At 46.2% G+C, this 22,422-nt stretch overlaps 1 protein-coding gene across 2 annotated transcripts in view; it reads right to left on the reverse strand.

Moving 5' to 3' along the window:
* BMF (Bcl2 modifying factor) overlaps positions 1–22,422 on the reverse strand; it is a 336,416-nt gene that overhangs the window by 266,983 nt on the left and 47,011 nt on the right. The window contains exon 3 of one of the 2 annotated variants that reach the window (XM_069637516.1): positions 4,169–4,581. The exons of the other annotated variant lie outside the window; for it this stretch is intronic. Within the exon in view, the coding sequence (XP_069493617.1) occupies positions 4,493–4,581 (89 nt within the window). The 3' untranslated portion in view covers positions 4,169–4,492. Of the gene's footprint in view, positions 1–4,168; positions 4,582–22,422 lie in introns of those variants that run through there. 2 annotated transcript variants of the gene reach the window in all.

Below are 22,422 nucleotides of genomic sequence, written 5' to 3' on the forward strand. Positions count from 1 at the left end.
TTCACTCCCCTGCCAAGTACAGCCACTAGGAAGATGCTTCGTATCAGTATAGATTTCACCTTGATTCAGGTCCCAGACCCTTGGCTCTCTTCCCTTCTCACTAGGCCCACTTGGTTGACTGTCTTCCCAAGTACTGTCATGAGGAAGATGATTTTCATCGTTATTCCTGTGCGGTTTATCTCTCTCATGCACCTCAAAGGGCCTACCGGTCCCCGTGAAGTTCCCGTTACCTTTGTTGGCTCTGGGAATCTTGGCTGGTTCTTCCTGGTTGCTTGCGTCTTCTCGATAGGCTACCCAGGTCTCTGGGGCCTCTGCTGCTCTCGCTGCATGTACCTTCTTCCTTGTCTCTTCACTGACAGTGTAGATGCTGTTACTGGACTGCTCAGTCCACCGGCCAGAGGTTCTGCCACTGTCTCCCAGACTCCAGTCACGTCCTTGACCTGCTCCACAACACCGGGCAAAGGACTCCCGCCGTCGGCCTCTTGACTTTGGGAACGGACTGCTCTCGGCTTTCCTATCGCATCCTCTGCACCTACTTTGAACTTCCTGGGCTTGACTGTCATTCGTGCTGGTATGTGGCTCCCTTTCCTAAAGCCTTTTGTTAGATTTGATGTTTCTCAGGATGACATACCCGTGCAAGTCTATACCGTTTGTGTATCTTCTCTGTGCCATTCTTTAAGGTCCTGGTGGCCCCCTCGCCTCCTCGCCTCAGTACAGGCATTGATGGTAATCTTCATGCTTTGGGTGATATTTGTTATGCCAGTACTGGAGTTAGTCATACTATCTGTATTATTAACAATCTTCTTCGTCTCAGTAGAAGTAACTGGTATAAGTTACTTCCATTGCTAGCAAACCTTTGAGTAGTTCAGGCCAAACCTTAGGACTGTAGCCCTGTTCACCCATGGTAGGCTTTCCTAAATTCTGCCACAGGCGGTACTTTGGTAAAATCCCCTAACAGCCTCCTTGCACTGGGAGGAGAATAATCTCTACAGACACAAACATTGCCCCTGTGCGTCAGCTGTGATTAAGAGCAGAATCAGTGACAATTGGCACACCTTCTGGCCCTAAGCCGTGAATTTAGCATTTTCACCAGTATTTTATGCTTTGCTGCAGTAAAAACCGCCTGCGGTCTCACAGTCTCCTGGGTAGCCACCCTGACTCAGAGTCTGGGAAAAGAGGATCCAAAAAGAAGTATACAGAAAAAGGTTTGGTGCTACTTATTATCAGCGTAACAGGCGAAGATGGCTCCTAAAGATCTTTTTAAAAGTGGGGGCTATGAAGGTGCGGCTCCCAACCCCCTTATACTTGACATTGTTTCCCTGCATCCCTGGACTGGACTCTGTGTACCAGTGCCACTGTATCCACTATCCTGATTGTGACCTGCCATCTCAGCACTGGACTCTGTGCCCTGTGACTCCTGTGATCACTAACCTGCTAGTATAAAGAGAGAAGGAGGTAGAAGAGCGAGCAGTAAGTACCTCCCCAGATTTGCAAGCTGAAGGGGACCCTGCGGGTGATGTATGACATTGTTGATCCGTAATACATTTGACAAATGGTATGCAGTTGTCTGCAGCCTTGAGAACCGTCTTGTGTTGAAGAAGCTATGTACAATCTAGCACTGCCATGTAAGACAAAGATTGAAGAAGGTATGCATAAAACAGTACTGCCATGTTAAGACAATGATAATTTTCTGGAGCTAATGGCTTGCATTTGGGCTAATTTGCATCCACGCTGCTTTGCTCGTGAGGCGCCAAAATAGAGTGAACTTACATTTTTTTTAATTTTGCATTTTTAAAGCACTCACAAAGCCCGCGGGCATCGAGGCGCTGTTACAAGAATTCTTATTTTTTTGTTGCATAATTGTTTTTTTTTGTGTCTTAGGTGCGTAATTATAACGCGCTTAAATACCCAGAGCGGTTTTAAGTACCCAACCACGGACCAGGGGATAGAACCTGCTTTGCTTCATGTCGTCTTGCTTCCAAGACGAGCACGTTGCTGCTGAGCTATCCTCCCAGGACAGTGATAGCTACAGGATCATACCTTTAGCAGATTTCACAAGTATATGTGGGGGGTGGGTTTGGGTAATATATAATATAGGAGGAGTATGAAAGGCTGCGGGGGTCTCCTTTGGCATACAATTGGACGAAACGAAAATAAAATAAAAGAAATCAACATTTTCGGATTCAGCATTTAAAAGACGCAGTGATCACATAGATCCACTGGATGGCACTGTGCCATGTGTGACTCAGCTCAATTGGCTTATTCTATTTTCACATTTCAGGTGGACATTTTTCTCCAAGCCTTTATAAATCACCTTAACTTTGCTGGTCTTTGCGAATCAGGCCCCAATGTTCCAACCACAAGGTTGTCAGACTATACTGCACTGGTGATCCATAATGAGGGTGAAAAGGTTATGCAGATGTCTGTAGCCTTGCGAAAGTTCTGTCTTAGTTAAAGGGGCTATGTATAAAACAGCACTGCCCTACAAGACAAAGGCACTTTTCTGAACCTAAAGGTGTGAAGTTGGGCCATTTTGCATACCCACAAGGCTTTGCTAATGTGGCTGTGAACCGATGGGGAAATTCCACTGATAGCTGCTAGTTGGTTTTGTGGAAGGTGGAACCTGGCTCAAATTGTTTATTTTACTATATAAATATATATTTATAGGACAAAAATTACATACCTGTAATCATCTTTCTGATGCTTGTATCTGCTTAGATTCACATGTTTTGCATAGGCCGACATCTAATGGACAGTGAAGAGTATTGCATAACTTGTTTTCGAAAATAAAAAAGGGACGTAGATGGGGCGTGTTTGTAATAATATCCCTACTGTGACGTCTACTGTACCCATAGTCCTTCACGTATCATGGTTTTCAGATTATTTTATTTCTGACCTGAGGTTGCATGAAGTGTGCAGAAAAGGGATAAAAGGTGTGAAGAGGTGTATGTTGTCTATGTACCTTCTAATCCCAAAAACCCAGAGGAAGGGTCGGGGCATGGAAATCTAAGCAGATACAAGCATCAGAAAGACGACTACAGGTATCTAATGTTTGTCTTCTGAGGCTTGTGGATCTGCTTAAAATCACATGCTCTGGATAGACTAGAGAGCAGTACCATGAGGGAGTACCATGAAAGAAGTGGGTTGTTAGAAGGAACTGAGGCAAACAGTTGTTTGAACACCGCCTGTTCCACATGGGAGTCACTACTTGCGTGTGTATCTACACAGTCATTTTGAGTGAATGTGTGAACTGAACTCATGTAGCTGCTCTACAGATTGCCTCCAAAGGAACATTTGCAATGAAGGAAATGTAGCACCTGTACTATGTGTAGATGGTAGCTCCTTGTTGGATAACCTGTAACATTGCTGTATGCAGTTTGCTATCCATTTAGAAATGGCTCAGTTTGAGACAGGATCCCCTTCTCTTCCAGCAGCCATGGAAACAAATAACTGGTTGGGTTTACCTGATTGGCTTTGTCTTGCTGAGATGTATATGACAGCCCTCCTAACATCTCGTGTACTGAGGGTTCTCTCTCAAGTTCTGCGGGTCCTGAAAGAACGCTGGCAGTTCAATTGATTGACATAGAATTTGGAAATGAACTTTGGTGTGAAACGTGGATGCGTTGTAAGGACCACCTAGTTTTCGTGTATTGTGACAAAAGGTTCTATAATGGACAATGCCTGGAGTTCACTTACTCTTCTTATGGAAGTGACAGCTATAAGAAATGTGGCTTTTTAAGTGAGATCTTTGAGGCTCACTTTATGCATAGTTTCAAAAGGGGCACCCATAAGCTTACATGAAACAACGTTTAAATCCCATCCCGGGGATGGAGTTGCAATAGCGGAATACAGTCTTTTGACCCCTTCCATAAAGGCTTTCACGGCTAGAATCCTCCACCATGAAATCTTGGTCTGTGATGTTGTGTATGCAGAAAGTGCAGCTAAATGGACTTTTAAGGAATTAAAAAACAGAACTGAGCCTAACAAGTGAAGTAGATAGTGTGCTATGTCAGATGGTGAACGGTAAATTGGATTTATATTTGTCTTTCTACACCATACTACACATCTTTTCCAATCCATACTTACTCTGTACAAACCTCCTCAGAACCTACCCCTATTTGAGGAACAGTTTATTACTTTATTGAATGATGCTATAAAAACCCAACTCTCCAATGGTCATCTTGGGAGACTTTAATCTATGGGTTGAAGATTCATCCGATGCCAAAGTCAAATCACTACTGTCCTCCTTGAAAACTATTGGCTTTATCCAAATGGTAAATAATCCCACACATCAAGGTTGGATTGGATATTGACACACAATTTACATTGAAGAGCTGTTGCCATCCATGGTCTGACAATCCAATTCTCTGATCAACATGACTATGTTCTTATCAACAGCTTCACCTAGACTTCGCACAAACCTGAGGACAGTGATAAAATGCAGAAATTTCAAAAATGGCTCATCGCTCAATTTCTCCACGCTATTTGCCACTTAATTAGATGCCATAGAAAGACTTGAGAAAACCGATTTGTTGTACCAACTTTCTTCAGCTATTAAGGCCACCTCTGATATATTAGCTCCTGAAAAAAACAAGATAATAAAATCAGAAGCAATAAAGAAATCATGGTTCAATGACAGTATAATTCAAGCGAGAAAGATAAAAAGAGCACTCGAGCGTGAATGAATAAAGAATCCAAGCCCTTTCACACTAGGAATATATAAAGAAGCAGCACATGCCTTTAAGAAAAGCCTAATTAAGGAAAAAGCAGAAACACTGTGAAATCTAGTTCTAATGAACTATTTAAAATTCTAAAAGAATTTGAGAGTCGGATACCCACATTTCCTCCTACTAAAAAGGACTTGGCCTGGTGTCAATCTATTCAAAATGAATTCTCAACCAAAACTACCGTTCATCAACTGGCTATTGTTAAACAGCAGGCTGCCTTAACATCTGATGAAAACCAGGATCTGGTGAACACTCTAGTTGGGAAGAACATCAACCCACCTATCCCTACATTTGAGTTTAACAGCTGTTCAGAATCAGAAATTCTGGATATAGTGAAAAAACTTAAATCCACATCATGCCATGGGAACGGTCTGCCCCACCGACATCTTGAAAGGATCATTGGATCTTTTCATTCCCTGGATTACCAGAATGGTTAATATGTCTTTAAGGTATGGCATTGTGTCTGCCTCCTGGAAGGATGTTTGGATAACTCCCCTATTAAAGAAAACTACTCTGGACCCAGCCATAGCCAAGAACTATAGGCCAATCACCAACGTTCCTTACCTATTGAAAATCATTGACAGAGTAGTGTACTTACAGCTACATAAATACATAGAAGAGAATGAGATCTTAACTATCCATCAGTCCGGTTTCAGAGCCCAACATGGAACTGAGACGGCTCTGTTAGATCTTAAATCTAATATTACAGGGATCATAGAACGAGGTCACCCAGCCCAACACATGCTATTGGACCTCTCTGCAGCTTTTGATCTTATTGATCACTATTTGCTGCAAGAGAGGCTGAAAAACATCACCAACTGCTCAGAGGGGGCATCCCAATGGATTAGATCATTTTTGGGATGCAGAACATCCAGAGTAGTAGTAGAGAATGCCCAAGCATTACCAATCTCTTCCACCTGCAGAGTACCACAGAGATCTTGCCTGTCTCCGATCCTATTCAATATCTATACTATACCTCTTATTGATCTTTTGTACACACTGGGTGTTAGATACGCTAACTACGCAGATGACACCCAGGTACTTTTCGAACTTACTGAGATACACTCTCTATATTCTAAAATCGTCAATGGAGTTTACTTAGGGATGCAATCATGGATGGCATGGAACTCCTTGGCTTTGAATAGTGAGAAGACAAGAGATTCTCATTACCACCTCTGGCCCCCGCATGAAAAAACTTGATGATCTGTATGCCCACTTTACTATCACCAGGATTCAGATTCCAGTCAGCAAATCTGCAAAAACCCTGGGTGTTATCCTTGACCACAAGCTGTACATGAAACAACATGTCTCACACACTTACTCTTCATGTGGCTATGTGATTAAATTACTCCATCAAATTAGGTCCTATCTTTCCACAGAAAACAGCTCTCTACTGGCAACTGCCCTAGTCAATTCCAGTCCAGATTACTGTAATAGTCTGCTTTCCCCCACATCAGAGGCAAACCTACAACACCTGCAGACCTCCCAAAATGGCGCTGTCAGGGCCATTTATAGACTAACTACATGTGAGCATGTTTCTTCCACTGCATTGGCTACCTGTTAAACAAAGAATTAGGCATATGATATTATCCTTGACCTACAAATCCCAGCACAAGGCTGCCCCCAGTATTTGACAGACAGACTACCCTCTAAACAATCTGCTCGGATATTACGCTCTAATGACAAACCATGCTCCGAATCAACCACGTTACCACCTGGAAAAATTCAGTGGTATACGTTTTGAAACTCACGCACCTAGGGAATGGAAAGCGCTTCTGATGAGCCTAAGAGTCTCTTCCTCCTTAGTGATCTTCAAGAGGTCTGTGAAAACTATCCTCTTCAATTCAGAAGAATACCTGTCACGCTTCGACCCTGGAAGCGTTGGCATCAGTGGAGACTGGGAGGAATTGTGCGCACTAACCGGCTTCAGCGGACGAGTTTACACCTAAGATGGCCACCGCATGTTTATAGGCGGTTACTTCCGGATACGCTTTGTGTTGTATCTGTCTAAGAACCCTCGCTGCTTGTGCGTCTTGTTCGTACTAGCGTTCTGTGCTCTCAAATTTTCCTTTACTTAATATTTTCCCTCTGCTCTCTCTGTTCGCCCCAATTCTTTGTTTCTTGTCATCGGTTCTTTCTGCTCTTGTATCTACCCTTTCCTTCGCTTTCCTGTTGTGCTTTCTAGCGTTCGTTTCCCTAGAAGTAACGGCGCTACGATACTTCCCGGGTTTATTTTTTCTTTCCGATTATGTCCTCTCTATGGGTTATTTTACAGTTCAGGTAACAGACTTTATCTATTTCTTCTGTTATCAATTATTTCTAGGTGTTTTCACCATTTCTAGTTAGTATTCTTACCTAGTTTATACTTACTTCGGTTTTGGGATCCTCTTCCGGGGATTGTACCGCTTTCACCTTCCACTTGCTTGTTCTGTTCTTCCATTCTTCATTTTTCTATTTTGATTTTGTCTTCATACTCACCTCCCTTACCTCAGCCTACGTTTGTTCTTTCTGCTTTCTCTTCCTGTGTTCTATGTGGACGCTCTTCCTGCTTCTACAAGTTCTATCGAAAGGTTTTTGGACGACTGTGTTCAATCCTGACAAAGGACCAGAGACCTTTTTCTTGACACTGGGTATCAAGGGTGACCCTTGGAAGATCTACACAGCAGGAAGAGAGAGACTTTCCCTTTTCTCCTGGTTCTTGAGTATTTCTACCATCAAAGACATCACCTCTACGGTCCACACCGAACTATCATTACATCAGGGTTTTTTCTGCCACATCGGCTTTTTCCCTGGACAATTTTTGGGGGCTTGCTCCTTGGGGTTCCTCCTGACCCTGTTTATTTACGGGTCAGGGTGGCCTCTGAGGGAGCTCGTCCTTATTTGTACGAGAAAAAGGAAAGAAAGAAGAAGGATAAAAAAGGAAACCAAAAGAAAAAAGGTATTGGACGTCTTAAAGGAAGATTCAGGTGAGGAGGTGGAACGGGGAGGTATCACGGAATCTGACAATACCTTTCTCGTCTCTTCCCTTTTTCTCTCTCTGGTTCCCTTTGCTTTCTCATGTGCTCTGAGGCCCACGGGCGTTTAGCGCTTAACAAGAATTAAAATAAATAAATAAATTACTAAAGTAGCAGTGTCTAGTGTTTGGTTTATGAGCTTCTTTTAATATTTCCATACATCTACTAGGAAAATTAAGATGTCCGAACTCTATGACCTCAGAAGCCAAGCTGCTAAGTTGATTGTCTGAGGAAGTGGATGAAGGGTTGACCCTTGGTTCTATAACAACATTTTGTAAGGGCAGGTTAGCTTCATTGATGGGTAAACTGACATCCTGAGTAGGTCGGAGTATCATGATTGACGAGCCCACATTGGAGCAACTAAGCTCATTGTTAAGTGCTCCTGATGCATCTTGTGGATTACTCTGTTCAAGAGTGGTGTCAGAGGATAACGTATGCAAATTTCTGTGACCCACTGATCCAAAGTGCATTCCCCTTGAACACCTTCTGCGGGAACCTGGGGTCGTAAGTGTGGCATTTTGCGTTTTCTTCTGTGGCAAAGAGATCTATGCCTGGATGACCCCATTGCGAGAAAATACATTTTGTGTACAATGTCTGAATGTAGTTGCGACTTATGTACCTAGGGTTCACCTGTATTCCTGCTTAGTGTGTCTGCTAGGCAGTTATGTTCCCCTGGAACGTTTGTGACCCAATGAAAATGTCTGTCTTGGCTTCATTTCCAGATCTTCTGAGCTTGTCTGGACAGATTTAGAGAGTATGTCCCGCCTTGTTTGTTGATGTAAAACATGGCGGTTGTGCTGTCTGTGATAAAGATTACATTTTTCCCTGGTGGAAGATGCTGGAAAGCTTGTATTTTCTTGTACACTGCTAGCAATTCTAGAACATTGATGAGTTTCCCCGCTAGTGTTTGTGTCAACATGCCGTACCATGTATGGTGGAGGCAATGCACTTCCCAGCCTGAAAGTGATGCGTCTGTTGCGATTGTGACGCGTGTTGGCGGGTTGAGAAAGGGTTTTCCTTTTAACAAGTTCCTACGTGCGGTGAGTGAATCCTCCATCCTGCGCTCCTGCATTTAATTTGAAAAGCTTTTCTTGTGCTTTTCATTCTTGTGCACCAGCCGCATTGCAGCCTGTTTGTTGCCCGATCCCTTCTGTTCCTTCTCCTTCCTGGTACCCTCCCTCCTCCCACCCCGCCACAGACCCCTGATTGAGCCTACTGCCCACTTATTGAACCCACCAGGCCGGCCCCCTGCCCTGACGGCCCTTCCAACAAAGGGCCACGAGGTAAAGGGCAGCTCCCTCAGTTGCAGCTCCAGACTGTGTTTGCCTATGTTCGTTGTGGGAGCATGCAGAGCAGCCGTTAACCAGCAGCGACTGACAAGTCAAGAAAGGTGCAGGCAGGGGGAACATCCATTGCTGCTCCCTATTTAACTGTCCCTCCTCTCTCATTACTCCTATTAGCTAAGTTTGCAGTCTGCTGCACTACTATGTATGCCACATCTGGCATTAGGCTAATTGTCGTAGTTAGCCTTGAGGCTTTTTCCCCTCTATCTAGGAAAGTCAAATCTAAGTGTTTTTACATTTGCTCTTGTGTTTGAAAATTAGGGTTTTTCCCTCAATCTAGGAAAGTCAAATCCGAGTGTTTTTGCATCGACTTTTATGTTTGAAAATTTGGCTTTTTTCTCTCTATCCCATTATCAAGGGTCTCCCCCCTCTATCCAGTCAACTTGCTTCTAAGTTTCTTGCTTTCTGTTGCTGCTGAACCCCCTGCTTTTCCCTTGTCCTGGACACTTGAGTGAAGATTGTTGCTGTGCCTTGTGTTTTTCTCCCTTTCTCTTCCTCTCCCATTAATGACGACACCCGTTGGGAAGTACTCTTGGCATACGTTCTTTCCTCTAGGGCCATTATTAATGTCTACCTAAATGGCATGGTCATGGTTCAGGGCCCTCAGCCCAACCTCCTCCTTCTTGATAGGCGTCTTCTGTGTCTCATCAACTTCCTTCCTCCCTTCTCCTGCCACTCCTTCTACCTTCCCTCTGGCCCCTCTGCCACCACAGACGGGAGTACCACATTCCTGTACCCCTCCTTGGAAAACCTTCAAAAATGTCAACCAGCTCCACTTTGCAACCCTCAACTATCGCTCTGCCATCAAACACTCCTCTAACATCTGCCACCTCCTTGAAGATCTCAACCTCAACATCCTTGCTCTCACAGAGACGTGGTTCACGGCCAGCTCTGTCACGAGTTTTGACACTATCCTCCCAGAGGGCTCAAGATTCTCTTCAAGCCCAGGCCTAATCGGTCTGAGGGCAGAATGGCCCTATCTTCCCTGAATGGGTCCCTGCTACTATCAAACCCTCTCAGTCCTATTCTTCCCTCAAATTCCTCATCTGCAGGCTTGGTGTCTTTCCTATCCTCTCGCTGACTCTGACGACCATCTGCAGGCCACCTGGCCCGCTCTCTTTATTCATCTCAGAGTGGTCTGACCTCACCTCTTCTTTCCTGGCCTCCACCTCCACGCTTTTCCTCCTCAGAGACTCCAATATTTACCATGACTCCTCTGATGCAGCCTCTGGACTCTTCCTCAACCTCTGTGACACTGTTTCCCTTTCCATTCTTCCCTCCGGTCCAACGCACTCAGCCAGGCACACCTTTAATGCTCTCATCTCTGCTATCATCCCATCTCTGACCCTCTCACTACTCCTTTCTCCTGGTCTGATCACACTCTTCTGTCCTCTCACCTGGACTACCTGGGTCTCCGGCTAAGCCCCTGCCTGCACTGCCTGTCTGGTTTCTGTGCTGCCAGAGGCACAGAAACTGCACTCCTGAACACCTGCAAAGACTTCCTCTCTAATCTCTATTCCAACTCTCCTTCCGTTCTCATCCTTCTTGACCTTTCCTATACCTTTGATACGGTCAATCATGCCACCCTTATAAATCGTCTCTGTGATGCCATTGGCATCTCAGACCTGGCTCTGTACTTGTTGGCCTCCTTCCTCTCTGACCGACCTACCCAGGTTCAACTCCGCCATCTCACCATCTCACTCACCACCTTCGGTATCCCCCAGGGCTCTATCCTCTCGCCTTGGCTTTTCAATATCTACCTGTCCCCATAGCCCATTTGATCTCCACCTTCTCGCCTAACTTCCAGTGTTATTCTGATGACACTCAGCTACCTTTCAAGCTTCCCTCCTCTGCCTCCACATCTTCCTCTCTCATTCCTGACTGCCTGTCTGCTACTAATGCATGGTGCACAACAATCTCTGCCTTAATGCCGTTAAGACAGATATCCTTCTCATTGGGACCCCTGCACCCTCTTTTCCTCCAAATCTCTGGCCATATTCTATGGGTCCCCCCTCAGCCTCCTGTGAGGCAAAAAACCTTGGTGTCAACTTCGACTCCTCTCTCTCCTTCTCTCCTCACACATGACGGACCTTGCCAAGAAGGCCCACTTTCAGTTGCACCTCTTCAGAGGCATTCTCCCTTTTGTCACTTTCCCCCAGAAACTCACTGGGCCTCATTACAAGTTTGGCGGTAGCCCTGCCAGTGCTGCCGGCGGGTTGCTGCCGGACTTGCAATATTTAGTGGCGCCTGGCTTGCCAGAATCAACGGGGGATTATGACCCCAGCATTTCCGGGAAGTCTGGCGCCGGTAAATGTTAATCCCCATTCCCTTTTGAGTCCCATAGGACTCAATGGGAATGGGGACCACGAAAGCACCGGCATCGTTAATAACGGTGCCGGTGCTTCCGTGAAACTCTGTGGGCAGGTGCCGTTCTGCCCGCCAGGTCTGACCCTGACAGGCAGGAAGGCACCCGCCCCCAGACTCGTAGTGTGCCGGTCCGGTAACAACGGTGCTGGTAGGCTTACCGGCACTGTTGTTACCGGACCGGCATACTTGTAATGAGGCCCATTGTCTCCAGAGCTCTGGTTCTCAACAGGCTGGACTACTGAAACAGCCTTTCCTCAATCTGGCTAACACCTCCCTTCGCCCCCTTTAACTAATCCAGAATAGGACTGCAATACTTATTCTTGGCCTCAAGCCCAGGGACCGTATCTTTCCAGCTCTAAAATCTCTCCACTGGCTCCTGGTTGATTCAAGGATCAAGATCAACACCCTCTGCAAGTTCAACATACACAAGGCTTTCTGCGGCCAGGGACCCCGCTATATCCAGCTCTCTCTCCCTAAGTACCTTCCTGCTAGACCCCTTCGGTCTTCTAGCTCCAACTCTCTGCAGATCAGACGTCTTTCAAAGGAGAGAGTGGGGGTAAATCTCTCTCCTTCGCAGGTGCCTCCTTCTGGAATGGCCTTCCTGTCCCTCTCAGACTTGAGCCAGATCGCCTTAAGTTCTGGAAGCTTCTCAAGACTTTCCTTTTCGCTTCCTCCTTTCCCCCTCCCAATTGTTCCCATCTGCTGCTTGACTGGCTGCCTGGTTCATTCAGGTTATTACAGGGCACCAGGCTCTCCTCGCCCAGTCTACCCCTCCACTTGGTCTCCCATGACCGCACTCACCCCTCAACCAGCACTTGCCCTTCCGAGCCCCCTTCCCCCACACTAGCTCTGCTGGGCCTGCACCCCTTGAGCCCTTTCTGTCCCTTATCTCGCACTTTCACGTGGACCTTCCTTCACCTGCATGCTCTAAATTCCCCTGGCTCTGTCCATTGGCCTCCCTTGGCACTCACTTATCCCACGGGCCTTCCGCCCTGACCTGCACTTCTCCCCTCTCCTGTCCCCTGCACTTCTTGTTACTGCACTTGCACAATCCAAATGTAACAAGGCCTAGTAAAATCATTTTTGTGTTTGTCATCCCTGTCCCCCCTCCTTGTCTTGTTGCGCCTCAAAACATTGTGTATAGGCGCATTATAAATACCCAATAAGTAAATACATTGTTTTGCTAACTATGCCTGTATGGGACGCATGCGTAGCATTGCATGTGGCACAATGAACATGCATAATGCCACCATACCAAGAAGGCGCATAACCTTCCGGACTGTTATCTGATGACCAACTGTACAACATGGGATTTGTAGCAGAATGTTTTCGACCATCTCATTAGAGGGGAAGACTAAAGCGTCTTCTGTTCGAACTACTACTCTGAGAAATTGTTTCACCTCATTGGGAAGTAGGCTGGACATTTTCTCATTGATAGAGGACACTAGTTGATGCAGACGGTCTATTGTCCCCTGCGTGTTCTGTTGGCATATTTGTGAGATGTCTCCTGTCATGAGCCAGTTGTCCAGATAAGGGTACACTAGGATTGATTGACTACGTAGGTTTTCTGCTACTACTGCTGGTACCTTTGTAAAGACCCGAGGGGCTGACGCAATCCTGAAGGGCAGTACTTTGAATTGGTAGTGTGCGGACCCCACTTTGAATCTTAGGTACTTTCTGTGAGATGGCAGAATTGAAATATGAAATGCATCTTTCATATCCAGTTTTGCCATGTAGTCTGCCCTCTTGAGCAAATGAATTACCTCCTCCTGTAATGTTGTCATTCTGAACTTTTGCGGTTTGACATATGTGTTTGCCGGTCTTAGATAGAGTACTCAGCGTTTTGACTTGACTTTCTGTGGAACGCAGGGACAAGCTCAATTGATCCTTTTTGCAGTAGTGCTTCTATCTCTGCTTGCAGAATGTGTTGTTGTTCTAGAGACATATTCCTGTATCTTGGTGAATGATTGCACGTAAGTTCTACGAATTTCACCCAGCATTCGTCTCTCGCAGTTGACAACACGTATTTGTCAGATGTGATCCCCTCCCATATATTTGAAAAAAGAGATATGCGACCCCCTAACAGGGTGATATGGGAGGGGACCTGAAGCAGAGAGACATTGTTTGGTGGGAGTAGCCGAACCGCTGGTGGGTTGGCCGATAACCCCGACACGCCCTCGTCCGAATCGCCTTTGAAAGGATGACTTTGATATTGATAACTGTCACCGATTGGAGTACCAAGAGTTGGAGCCCGCCCCTGATGTATAGGCTGACTGAGCTGAGAATCTTGCATATCCCTGGTCCTGAAAAGTATGGCGGTTGCCATATGACCCTCTTTGCATGAAAGGTTTATTGCAATATGTCCCAGGGTTTTAAGGGACTCATGCTCTTTTTTGGCTGTTTGGAGGACCTCATCTACTGCCTTGCTGAATAGGACATTATCCTCGACTGGCATGTTAATTAGTGTGGCCTGAGTTTCTGGTTTGAACCCTGAATTTCTGAGCCATGCGTGGCATATTATAAGTGTTCCCTCTCCCGCTATTCTACTGGATGTATCTGCAGGGGCCAGAGTATTTTTGGTAATGACGTTTGCTGTATGCTTGCCCTCATATAAGGTCTTAAGTATTTCACATCATAGAGGCTCATGGACCCCGCTAACCTGGTATTCCACCTTGTCCCATTGGGCTCTATTAAAGCTTGCCATGCGGTTGGTGTTATTAACGATATACTTCTGAAACGCAGCTAATGTTGCAACCTTTTTCCCCAGAGCATATCATTTTTTGCTTTCTTTATCTGGTGGGGCCTCAGAAGCAGCTAAAGGTATACCAGCCCTTTTGCGGGTGGTAGTTACCACCAGGGAATCCGGCTTTAACTGACCCTTAAAAAGCACTTCTCTATACATGGGTTAACCACCCTGGTTTGTGCTGCAGTAGAAAGTGACGTTACTAGATGTCTCTTAACAGATTGTAACAAAGGGATATACTGGCCTATTTGTTTCTTTTTATTGAGGATGTCGTTGATGATGTCAGTATCCTCTTCAGACTCACATATTCTTGTTTTAAAGACATTTGCTGCATTCTTAAGGAGGAAGTTCTCTCTCCTCCTGAACTCCATAAGGGAAGCAATTTTGTTAAGGGTGACCTCAAATCTATCTCTACTCTAAGCACTATCCGAGGGGGTATCTTGGAGAGGAAATATTATTTTTCCTCTTGCCCTCCCTGTGTCTGTGTCTTGTTTTTAAGTTAAAACACTAAAGGGGAGGTGGCCCCTGTGTACCCTGACCTTGGTGTCTGGACAGCTGCCGAAAAATTCTGATTCAGTGCCTGCAGTGGATGTTTCGTTAGCCAGGACGTTCTTTTTAGGAGCAGAACCATGCTCAGTGACGAGCAGTAACTCCGAAACTGGAGCTCTGCGAAATGCGATCAACACAAAGGCGGGGAAAAAAACAATCTGATGACCTCAACACCTGAAGGACCATGGGTACAGTACATGTCAAAGGAGGGATAGTATTACAAACACACCCGATCGATTTCCTTTTCGTTTTTGAGAACAAGTTATGTTCTACTCCACACTAACCACTAGATGTCCACCCTAAATAGACTAACAAAGTAATTTATTTTGTATATCTGTGAGCTTTCGTGGAATGTCTCCACTTCCTCAGGCAGAGATGAAATGAAGAATTTGAAAAACATCACAGCATTACAGCTTACATAGACCCTCCTGTAGGTACCCAGTTATCTGTGCCCGTCTGTACCTGATTTGTAAGTTTTTCTTAGAAAGGCATGTGGATGTTCAACTCCCCCACACATTGCAAACTTCAAGGCCTAAATGGTACACTGTGTTAAACAGGGCAAGGGGGTCAGTGAAAGTGGAGAGCAGGGAAAATGATTGAAAAAATGGCCCACCCTGTTAGTGTGCTCTCTCAGGAAGGCAGGAGGGGTTGGTTAGGTGTTAGTCCTTGTATTTGCAGTCCAGTTGAAGCTCGGTATGTCAGGTCAGTCCCTTTACAAGATCAATGGTAGCACAATCATCAACATATCAGGCTTGTGCCTCTAGAGGGCTGAAAGAGGGGATATACAGCCAGTTATGTGTTAGGCCTGCGACACGTGGAGCCCAGTGTGGTAATTTAGTGTCAAATATCATATTGGGATTGTGTTACATCACAATCAAGAGGAAAGGGTGGGGTTTGACTAGGGACAAGGGCCACGACAATTTTCTAGAAAACATTTGGCAGATGGGGCTGGGTTGGAGGGAGTTGGACAATAATTCATTGCCTTAGAGAGGCTGGTGGGGCTGGTGCACGGCCAGTTGAATGTCTGTGAATGGCTTTGGAACAAAATATGATGGAAACTGTCAGGTTTGGATGTTGTGATCACTGTATCTCTGAGTGAAAAAGGTGAAAGTCTGTTAGTTGGAATAGTGACTCATGAAATTGCGATGTCTGTTCAAGCCCACTGCCAGAGTATTGAAAATGTGCATGCTTTTGCATTCATGGGTCTTTCTGGCTTTGTCAGTCCAGAACTTACCTCGGAGTACAGCAATCTTGACATCATCAAGGGTATGATTAGCTTCTGAAAAATGCTCAACCACTGGATCCTCGTTTGTACATTGCTTGACACTTTGACGATGGAGTTTCATGCGTTCATGTAGAGGTTGACTAGTTTTCCCAACATATTAGCCACGTCCGGGACATTTCATGCATATAATCAAGCAAACAGTATTTCTGGATGCACATGTAAACTCCCCCATAATTTTGTAGCCCTCCCCCATGTGAGGTATCTTGATTGTGTCTGAAATTTTGATTTGTGGGCAGGTTAGGCATCTTTTGTTTCTGCAAGGTGCAGTTTCATAATCTGTGCTATTTGTGTGTAGTTTGCTTCTGAGTATCCCTCCCTTCAGATTGGCTGGTTGTCTGAAATCGAGGAGAGGCATCTCCGGAAAAACTTCTCTCAGACATTCATCTTGTTGCATGATGGGCTGGAGTTCCTTAGCAATCTTGCAGAGGGATTTCAGCTCTGGATTTTATGTGACTACCAGTGGCACCCAGGTTTGTGTCTCTTTATCTCTGCATTATAAGAGGTTTTTCCAGGGGATCTGTGTTGCCCTGAGGAACTGGCTGTCCACAATTCTGTTGTTGTATCCATGGTTTATGAAGTCTGATCTCAAAGGTTGTATGTTTTTATCCCGGTCCTTTGTTTCTAAGCATATTCGATTGTATCTTAATGCGTGGCTGAATATTGTAGAATGTTTTGTGTGCACTGGGTGGAAGCTGTAACTCTACAAGTAGCTGGCATGGTCAGTTGGTTTGCAATATACTGTGGTCTGCAGCTGGCCATCTTTTATTGTTATGGTGGTGTCGAGGAAATGTACTTTTTTCAGGAGAGTAGGAAAGTTTGAGGTTGATTGTTAAGTGGAATTTATTGAATCTTCTGTGGACGTTTAGGAGGTCCTGTTTGCCAGCAGTACAGATCAGGAGGATGTCATCGATGTAGTGCAGGTATTTCAAAGGCCTGCAGTCACAGGTGCCAAGGAAATCCATCTCTAATTGTGCCATGCATACATTTGCATACTGCAGCGCCCTCCGAGTGCTCATGGTCGTCCCCATAATTTGGAGAAAAGATTCAGTACCAAACGTGAAATAGTTCTGGGTCAGGATGAATTCTATGCACTTGCCTATAGTGTCAGCAAGTGGGTTTTGATCACCAAGAGCATTTGTATATGCCCCAGTGCCATCGATGTGGGGCATGATGTGTAGAGTGACTCCACATTCATGGTTTTCAGTAATGTGCCCCTTGGGAGGTGGCCTATATCATCCAGTTTGTTGAGTAGATAAGTGGTGTCCTGGGTGTCACTCTTACCAGTAGCTTCAAGAAGAGAGATATATATATATATATATATATATATATATATATGGGATACATTACTCACCGTAATCGTATTTCTGATGCTTGTATCTGCTTAGATTCACATGCTGTGCATAGGCCGACATCTAGTGGAAGCTGCGGAGTATTACAGTTTGTTTTTCGAAGTCGAAAAATGGGCGTCGACACAGGGCGTGCCAGTAATACTATCCCTAGTGTGACGTCCCCTGTACCCATGATCCCTCACGCGTCTAGGATCCCCAGATTGTGTTTTTCCTGACATGAGGTAGCATGAGGAGTAGCGTGAGTACAGATAGTCCAAGCAGATAGACAGAAAGGTAAGACTACAAGCAACCATGCGCCTTCTCTCGGAGGGGAGGAAGGGTGGGTCGCATGTGAATCTAAGCAGATACAAGCATCAGAAATACGATTACGGTGAGTAATGTATCCCTTCTGAGGCTTGTGGAATCTGCTTAGATCACATGCTGTGCATAGATTAGCGAGCAGTACCAGAAGAAGGAGGTGGGATGTGAGAAGGGTCATGAGCAAACAGGTGTCTTAGAACCGCTTGTCCCACTTGTGTATCTGCCTTGGAATGAGTGTCAATGCAGTAATGCTGAGTAAAAGTGTGAATAGAGCTCCAAGTAGCTGCTTTGCAAATGGTGTCAAGGGGAACATTTGCAATGAAAGCCAGAGTGGCCCCAATGCCTCTGGTAGAGTGGGCCCTTGGCGTAAAAGGCAGAGTTTTTTCAGAAAGAGAGTAACACAGCTGTATACAGTTGATAATCCACTTTGAGATAGCGCCCTTAGAGACGCGATCCCCCTCTCTGCCTGTAGCTACGGAGACAAACAGTTGATCTGTTTTCCTTAGCGGTCTGGTTTTATTTACATAGTATAAGACCGCCCTACGCACATCTAGGGTGTGTAGTTTCACCTCAGCTGAGCTCTGTGGGTTTTGGAAGAAAGCCGGAAGCTCGATGGACTGGTTTACATGGAACTTGGATATGAATTTTGGTGAGAATCTAGGGTGTGTGCGTAAAACCAGTTTGTCCTTGTGGATAGTAAAGAAAGGATCTTGCACTGACAGAGCCTGAATTTCACTGACCCTTCTTATGGAGGTAATGGCTACTAAGAAGGCCGTTTTATAAGTCAGGTGTTTGAGACTACTTTTATGCATGGGTTCGAAGGGGGGCCCCATGAGCTTAGATAGCACCACATTGAGATCCCATCCTGGCGGTGGGTTCGAGATAGGAGGGTGAAGTCTCTTTACTCCTTCCATGAAGGCTTTAACCACTGGTACTTTCCACCACGAAACCTTGTTATGGGATGTGGTGTAGGCTGAGAGGGCTGCCAGGTGTACTTTCAGAGAGTTAAAAACCAACCCTGCATCCAGCAGGTGGAGCATGTATGTTACAACGTTGGAAGGAGTGCAATCAACCGGGTTGATTTGTTTACTCTGGCACCAGATAACGAATCTTTTCCACTTGTCAAAGTAACAGTGCCTTGTATTTGGTTTCCTAGACTCTTTTAGAATGTCCATACACCTCTGTGGTAATTTGAGATGTCCAAACTCTATGACTTCAGGAGCCATGCTGCTAGGTTCATAGAGTTGGGTTCCTGATGCACTGTTTGACCTTGTTGCTGGGACAGAAGGTTGTACCAGGCTGGGAGTCTGATGGGCTCGCATACCGCCATCCTGCGTAGGTGTGGAAACCATGGTTGTCTCGCCCACATGGGAGCAACTAGGATGAGCGTCATCGATTCCTTGTTCATCTTGTACACCACCTTCCTGATGAGGGGAGTTGGTGGGAAAGCGTACGCAAACATCCCTGACCAGTTTATCCACAGGGCATTCCCCTGGGAGTCCGGTTGTGGGAACCTGGATGCAAATCCTGGGCATTGTTTGTTTTCGCTTGTGGCGAATAGGTCTATAGTGGGGAAACCCCACTGAGAGAAGAGATCTTCTACTACGTCTTTGTGAAGGACCCACTCGTGTTCTTCTGGGAGGGAGTCTCTGCTTAGAGCATCCGCTAGGGAATTGAGCTCCCCTGGAACATGTTGCGATGACAGGAAGATGTTCCGTCTGAGTGCCCATATCCATATTTTCTGGGCAAGCTTGGACAGATTTGGCGAACGAGTCCCTCCTTGCTTGTTCAGATAGAACATGGCTGTCGTGCTGTCCGTCCTGATCTGCACCGACAAGTTTAGTAGATGGGGCTCGAACGCCTGCAGCGCTCGGAATACTGCCAGAAGCTCTAGCAGATTGATGTGGTTCTTGGCTACTGAGTGAGACCAGAGACCCTGAGCTGTGTGGTGGAGATGGTGAGCTCCCCACCCCGTCAGGCATGCATCTGTAGTCACCACTGCCTGTACTTCGGGATCGTAAAAGGGTTTCCCCTTTGCGAGATTCTCTCTTGTCCACCAGTGTAGGTTCTGTACGAGTGTTGGCGAAACGACCACTAGATCGTCCCACTGACCACTTGCCTGAGACCACTGTTTCGCCAACCATTCCTGCATGGGACGCATGCGCAGACGCGCGTGGGGGACCAGGTAAATGCATGACGCCATCATGCCGAGTAACCGCATAGCTTTGCGTACTGTTATCTGTTGACCTGACTGATAATGCGGAATTTGCAGAAGTATGTTCCGAATTCTTTCTTCCGAAGGGAAGGTCAATCCTTTCTGATTATCTAGGATAGCTCCTAGAAACTGTTTTGAGGTGCTTGGCACCAGACTTGACTTTTTCTCGTTGATGGAGAAGCCTAATTCGTGGAGGAGGTCGATGGTCCTCTGAATGTTTGACCTGCAGATTCCTGGGGTTTCCCCCGTTATGAGCCAGTCGTCCAGATAAGGGTACACTGGGATTGCCTCCCTGCGTAGGTGTGCAGCTGCCACCGCCAGTACCTTGGTGAATACCCTTGGTGCAGAAGCTATCCCGAAGGGCAGTACCTTGAATTGGTAGTGGCGACTGTCCACCTTGAAGCGCAAGTATTTTCTGTGCGCCGGGAGCATGGAAATATGAAAATAGGCATCTTTCATATCCAAGGTTGCCATGTAATCCCCCTTTTTTAGGAGTGGGATTACCTCTTGTAGTGTGGTCATACGGAATTTTTGGGGCTTGACATACTTGTTGGCAGGCCGTAAGTCTAAAACTGGGCGCATTGTTAAATCTTTCTTTGGCACAAGGAAGTAAGTTGAATAGATACCCTTGTTTACCTGGTGTCCCGGGACGAGTTCTATCGCGTCCTTTTCTAGCAGAATGGCGATCTCCTCGAGGAGGATCTTCTGATGTTGTAAAGAGTGGACTTTTTGTCTTGGAGGATGGTTTAGGGGACGTTGCAGTAGTTCTATGCAGTACCCATTGGATACTGTTGACAGCACCCATCTGTCGGATGTTATCCCTTCCCATGCCTGGGTGAAACTTGATATTCGTCCCCCTACTGGGGTTGCATGGGAAGGGACCCTGAACTGAGCGTCACTGCTTTGGTGGAGGCGTGCCTCCTCCTTTACTGGGGCTGCCTCTGCCTCTACCCCGTCCTCTTTTACTACCTCTACCATACGCCTGGGTAGACTGTTGTGAGCTGGTGTTCCACTGTGTACCCTGGGTGTGGGAGTAGCTATTTCCTCTATTGGAATTTTGGCCGCGGGGGCGACGAAAATTGCCATTCCCTCTTTGGTTAGGTGGTTTGGTAGTTAACTGGCCAAGGGATTTGAGGGTGTCGAATTCTTCCTTAGCGTTTTTTAGAGCGTCCTCGACTGCCTTCCCAAACAGGAGATCACTTTCCACTGGTTTGTCTAAGAGCGCAGCTTGTGTTTCTGCTTTGAATCCCGACTGCCTCAACCAAGCATGCCTTTTGATGACAGTCCCCTCTGCTATAAGTCTACCCGCATTGTCAGCGGCGTCCAGAGTTGCTTTTACAGTGCAGCCTGACACGTTCCTTCCTTCCGCACAAATGCGAGCTAGCTGGCTTTTAAGGGGTTCGGGAGCAGAGTCTATTAGTGCTGCCACTTCTTCCCACTGGTGACAGTTGTAGCTAGCCAACAGTGTGGTGGAATTCGCGATTCTGGCTTGGTAGGCTGCCGTGGAAGCTACTTTCCTGCCAAAACCATAAAGTTTTTTACTTTCTTTGTCGGGGGGAGCCTCAGAGGAAGATAATGGTGTACCAGCTCTTTTGCGGGTGTTGGTTACTACTAGAGAGTCTGGCTTAAGTTGACCTCTAATATATAGGGGGTCCGACTGGGCTGCTTTAAACAGCTTCTCCACTCTCGGATTTACAGGTCTTGTCAGGTTTGGGTTGACAAGGGATGGTGCTATTCTGCGTTGAACAGATTTTAGGATGGGAATGGTCTGGGCTACTGGCTTCCTTTCCCCTATTAGTTCTTCCGCAAAGTCCCTTTCTTCCTGGACACCTTGTGTGTCTATGTGGAAGTGGTTAGCTGCCCGAAAGAGCAGTTCATTCAGGAGGGGCTGATTATCTATTGGGGAGTCAGACACTGGGGCTTCCCTTTCGACTGGTGAGTCCATTCTGAAAATATCTGGGCTATTTTCTGGCTCATCCTCGTCTTCGTCTTCGCCGTAATAATCTGATCCTGCAGGATCTTCTGGCGTGTCAATTTCCTGACCTTCTATAAGGGAAGAGTTTCCTTGGTCTGTAGGGAAGAGGTAAGAATAGGGTTGGACCTCGATGGGGTCTAAAGGCCTAAATGGTGTCTCGACCCGGGGTCTTTTATTTGAGGGGATAGGGTCCCTAGACCCTGAGGGAGAATCTTCCTGAGGGTTTAAAGCTAGGAGTTGTTCAGGGTGTCTTTCGAAAAAATTCGCCAAGGAAGACATCCTTGACATTACTCTGTCAATGTCCTCGCATGACCAGAGTTTTGAGCTTGGGGTGACCTTGCTGGGACTTTCTATGGATAGGCCCTGAGAAGACTTGGTCAGTTCTTTTGTAGTGGAGGACTGCAAGGGTTGTTTCCTTTGCTGTTTACCCCCTTCCCCGTGGGTGGAAGTGTGTTTCCCCTTTCCCTTATCTTTCGACGCCTGGCGTCGAGGATCGGAGGTGGAATCCCTGTCTTTCGAACGAGCCTTCGAAACTGGCCCCTCTTTACTCCCAAG

The sequence above is a fragment of the Ambystoma mexicanum genome, chromosome 14 (assembly GCF_040938575.1).
Source record: "Ambystoma mexicanum isolate Mex_15411 chromosome 14, UKY_AmexF1_1, whole genome shotgun sequence".
NCBI lineage: Eukaryota > Metazoa > Chordata > Amphibia > Caudata > Ambystomatidae > Ambystoma > Ambystoma mexicanum.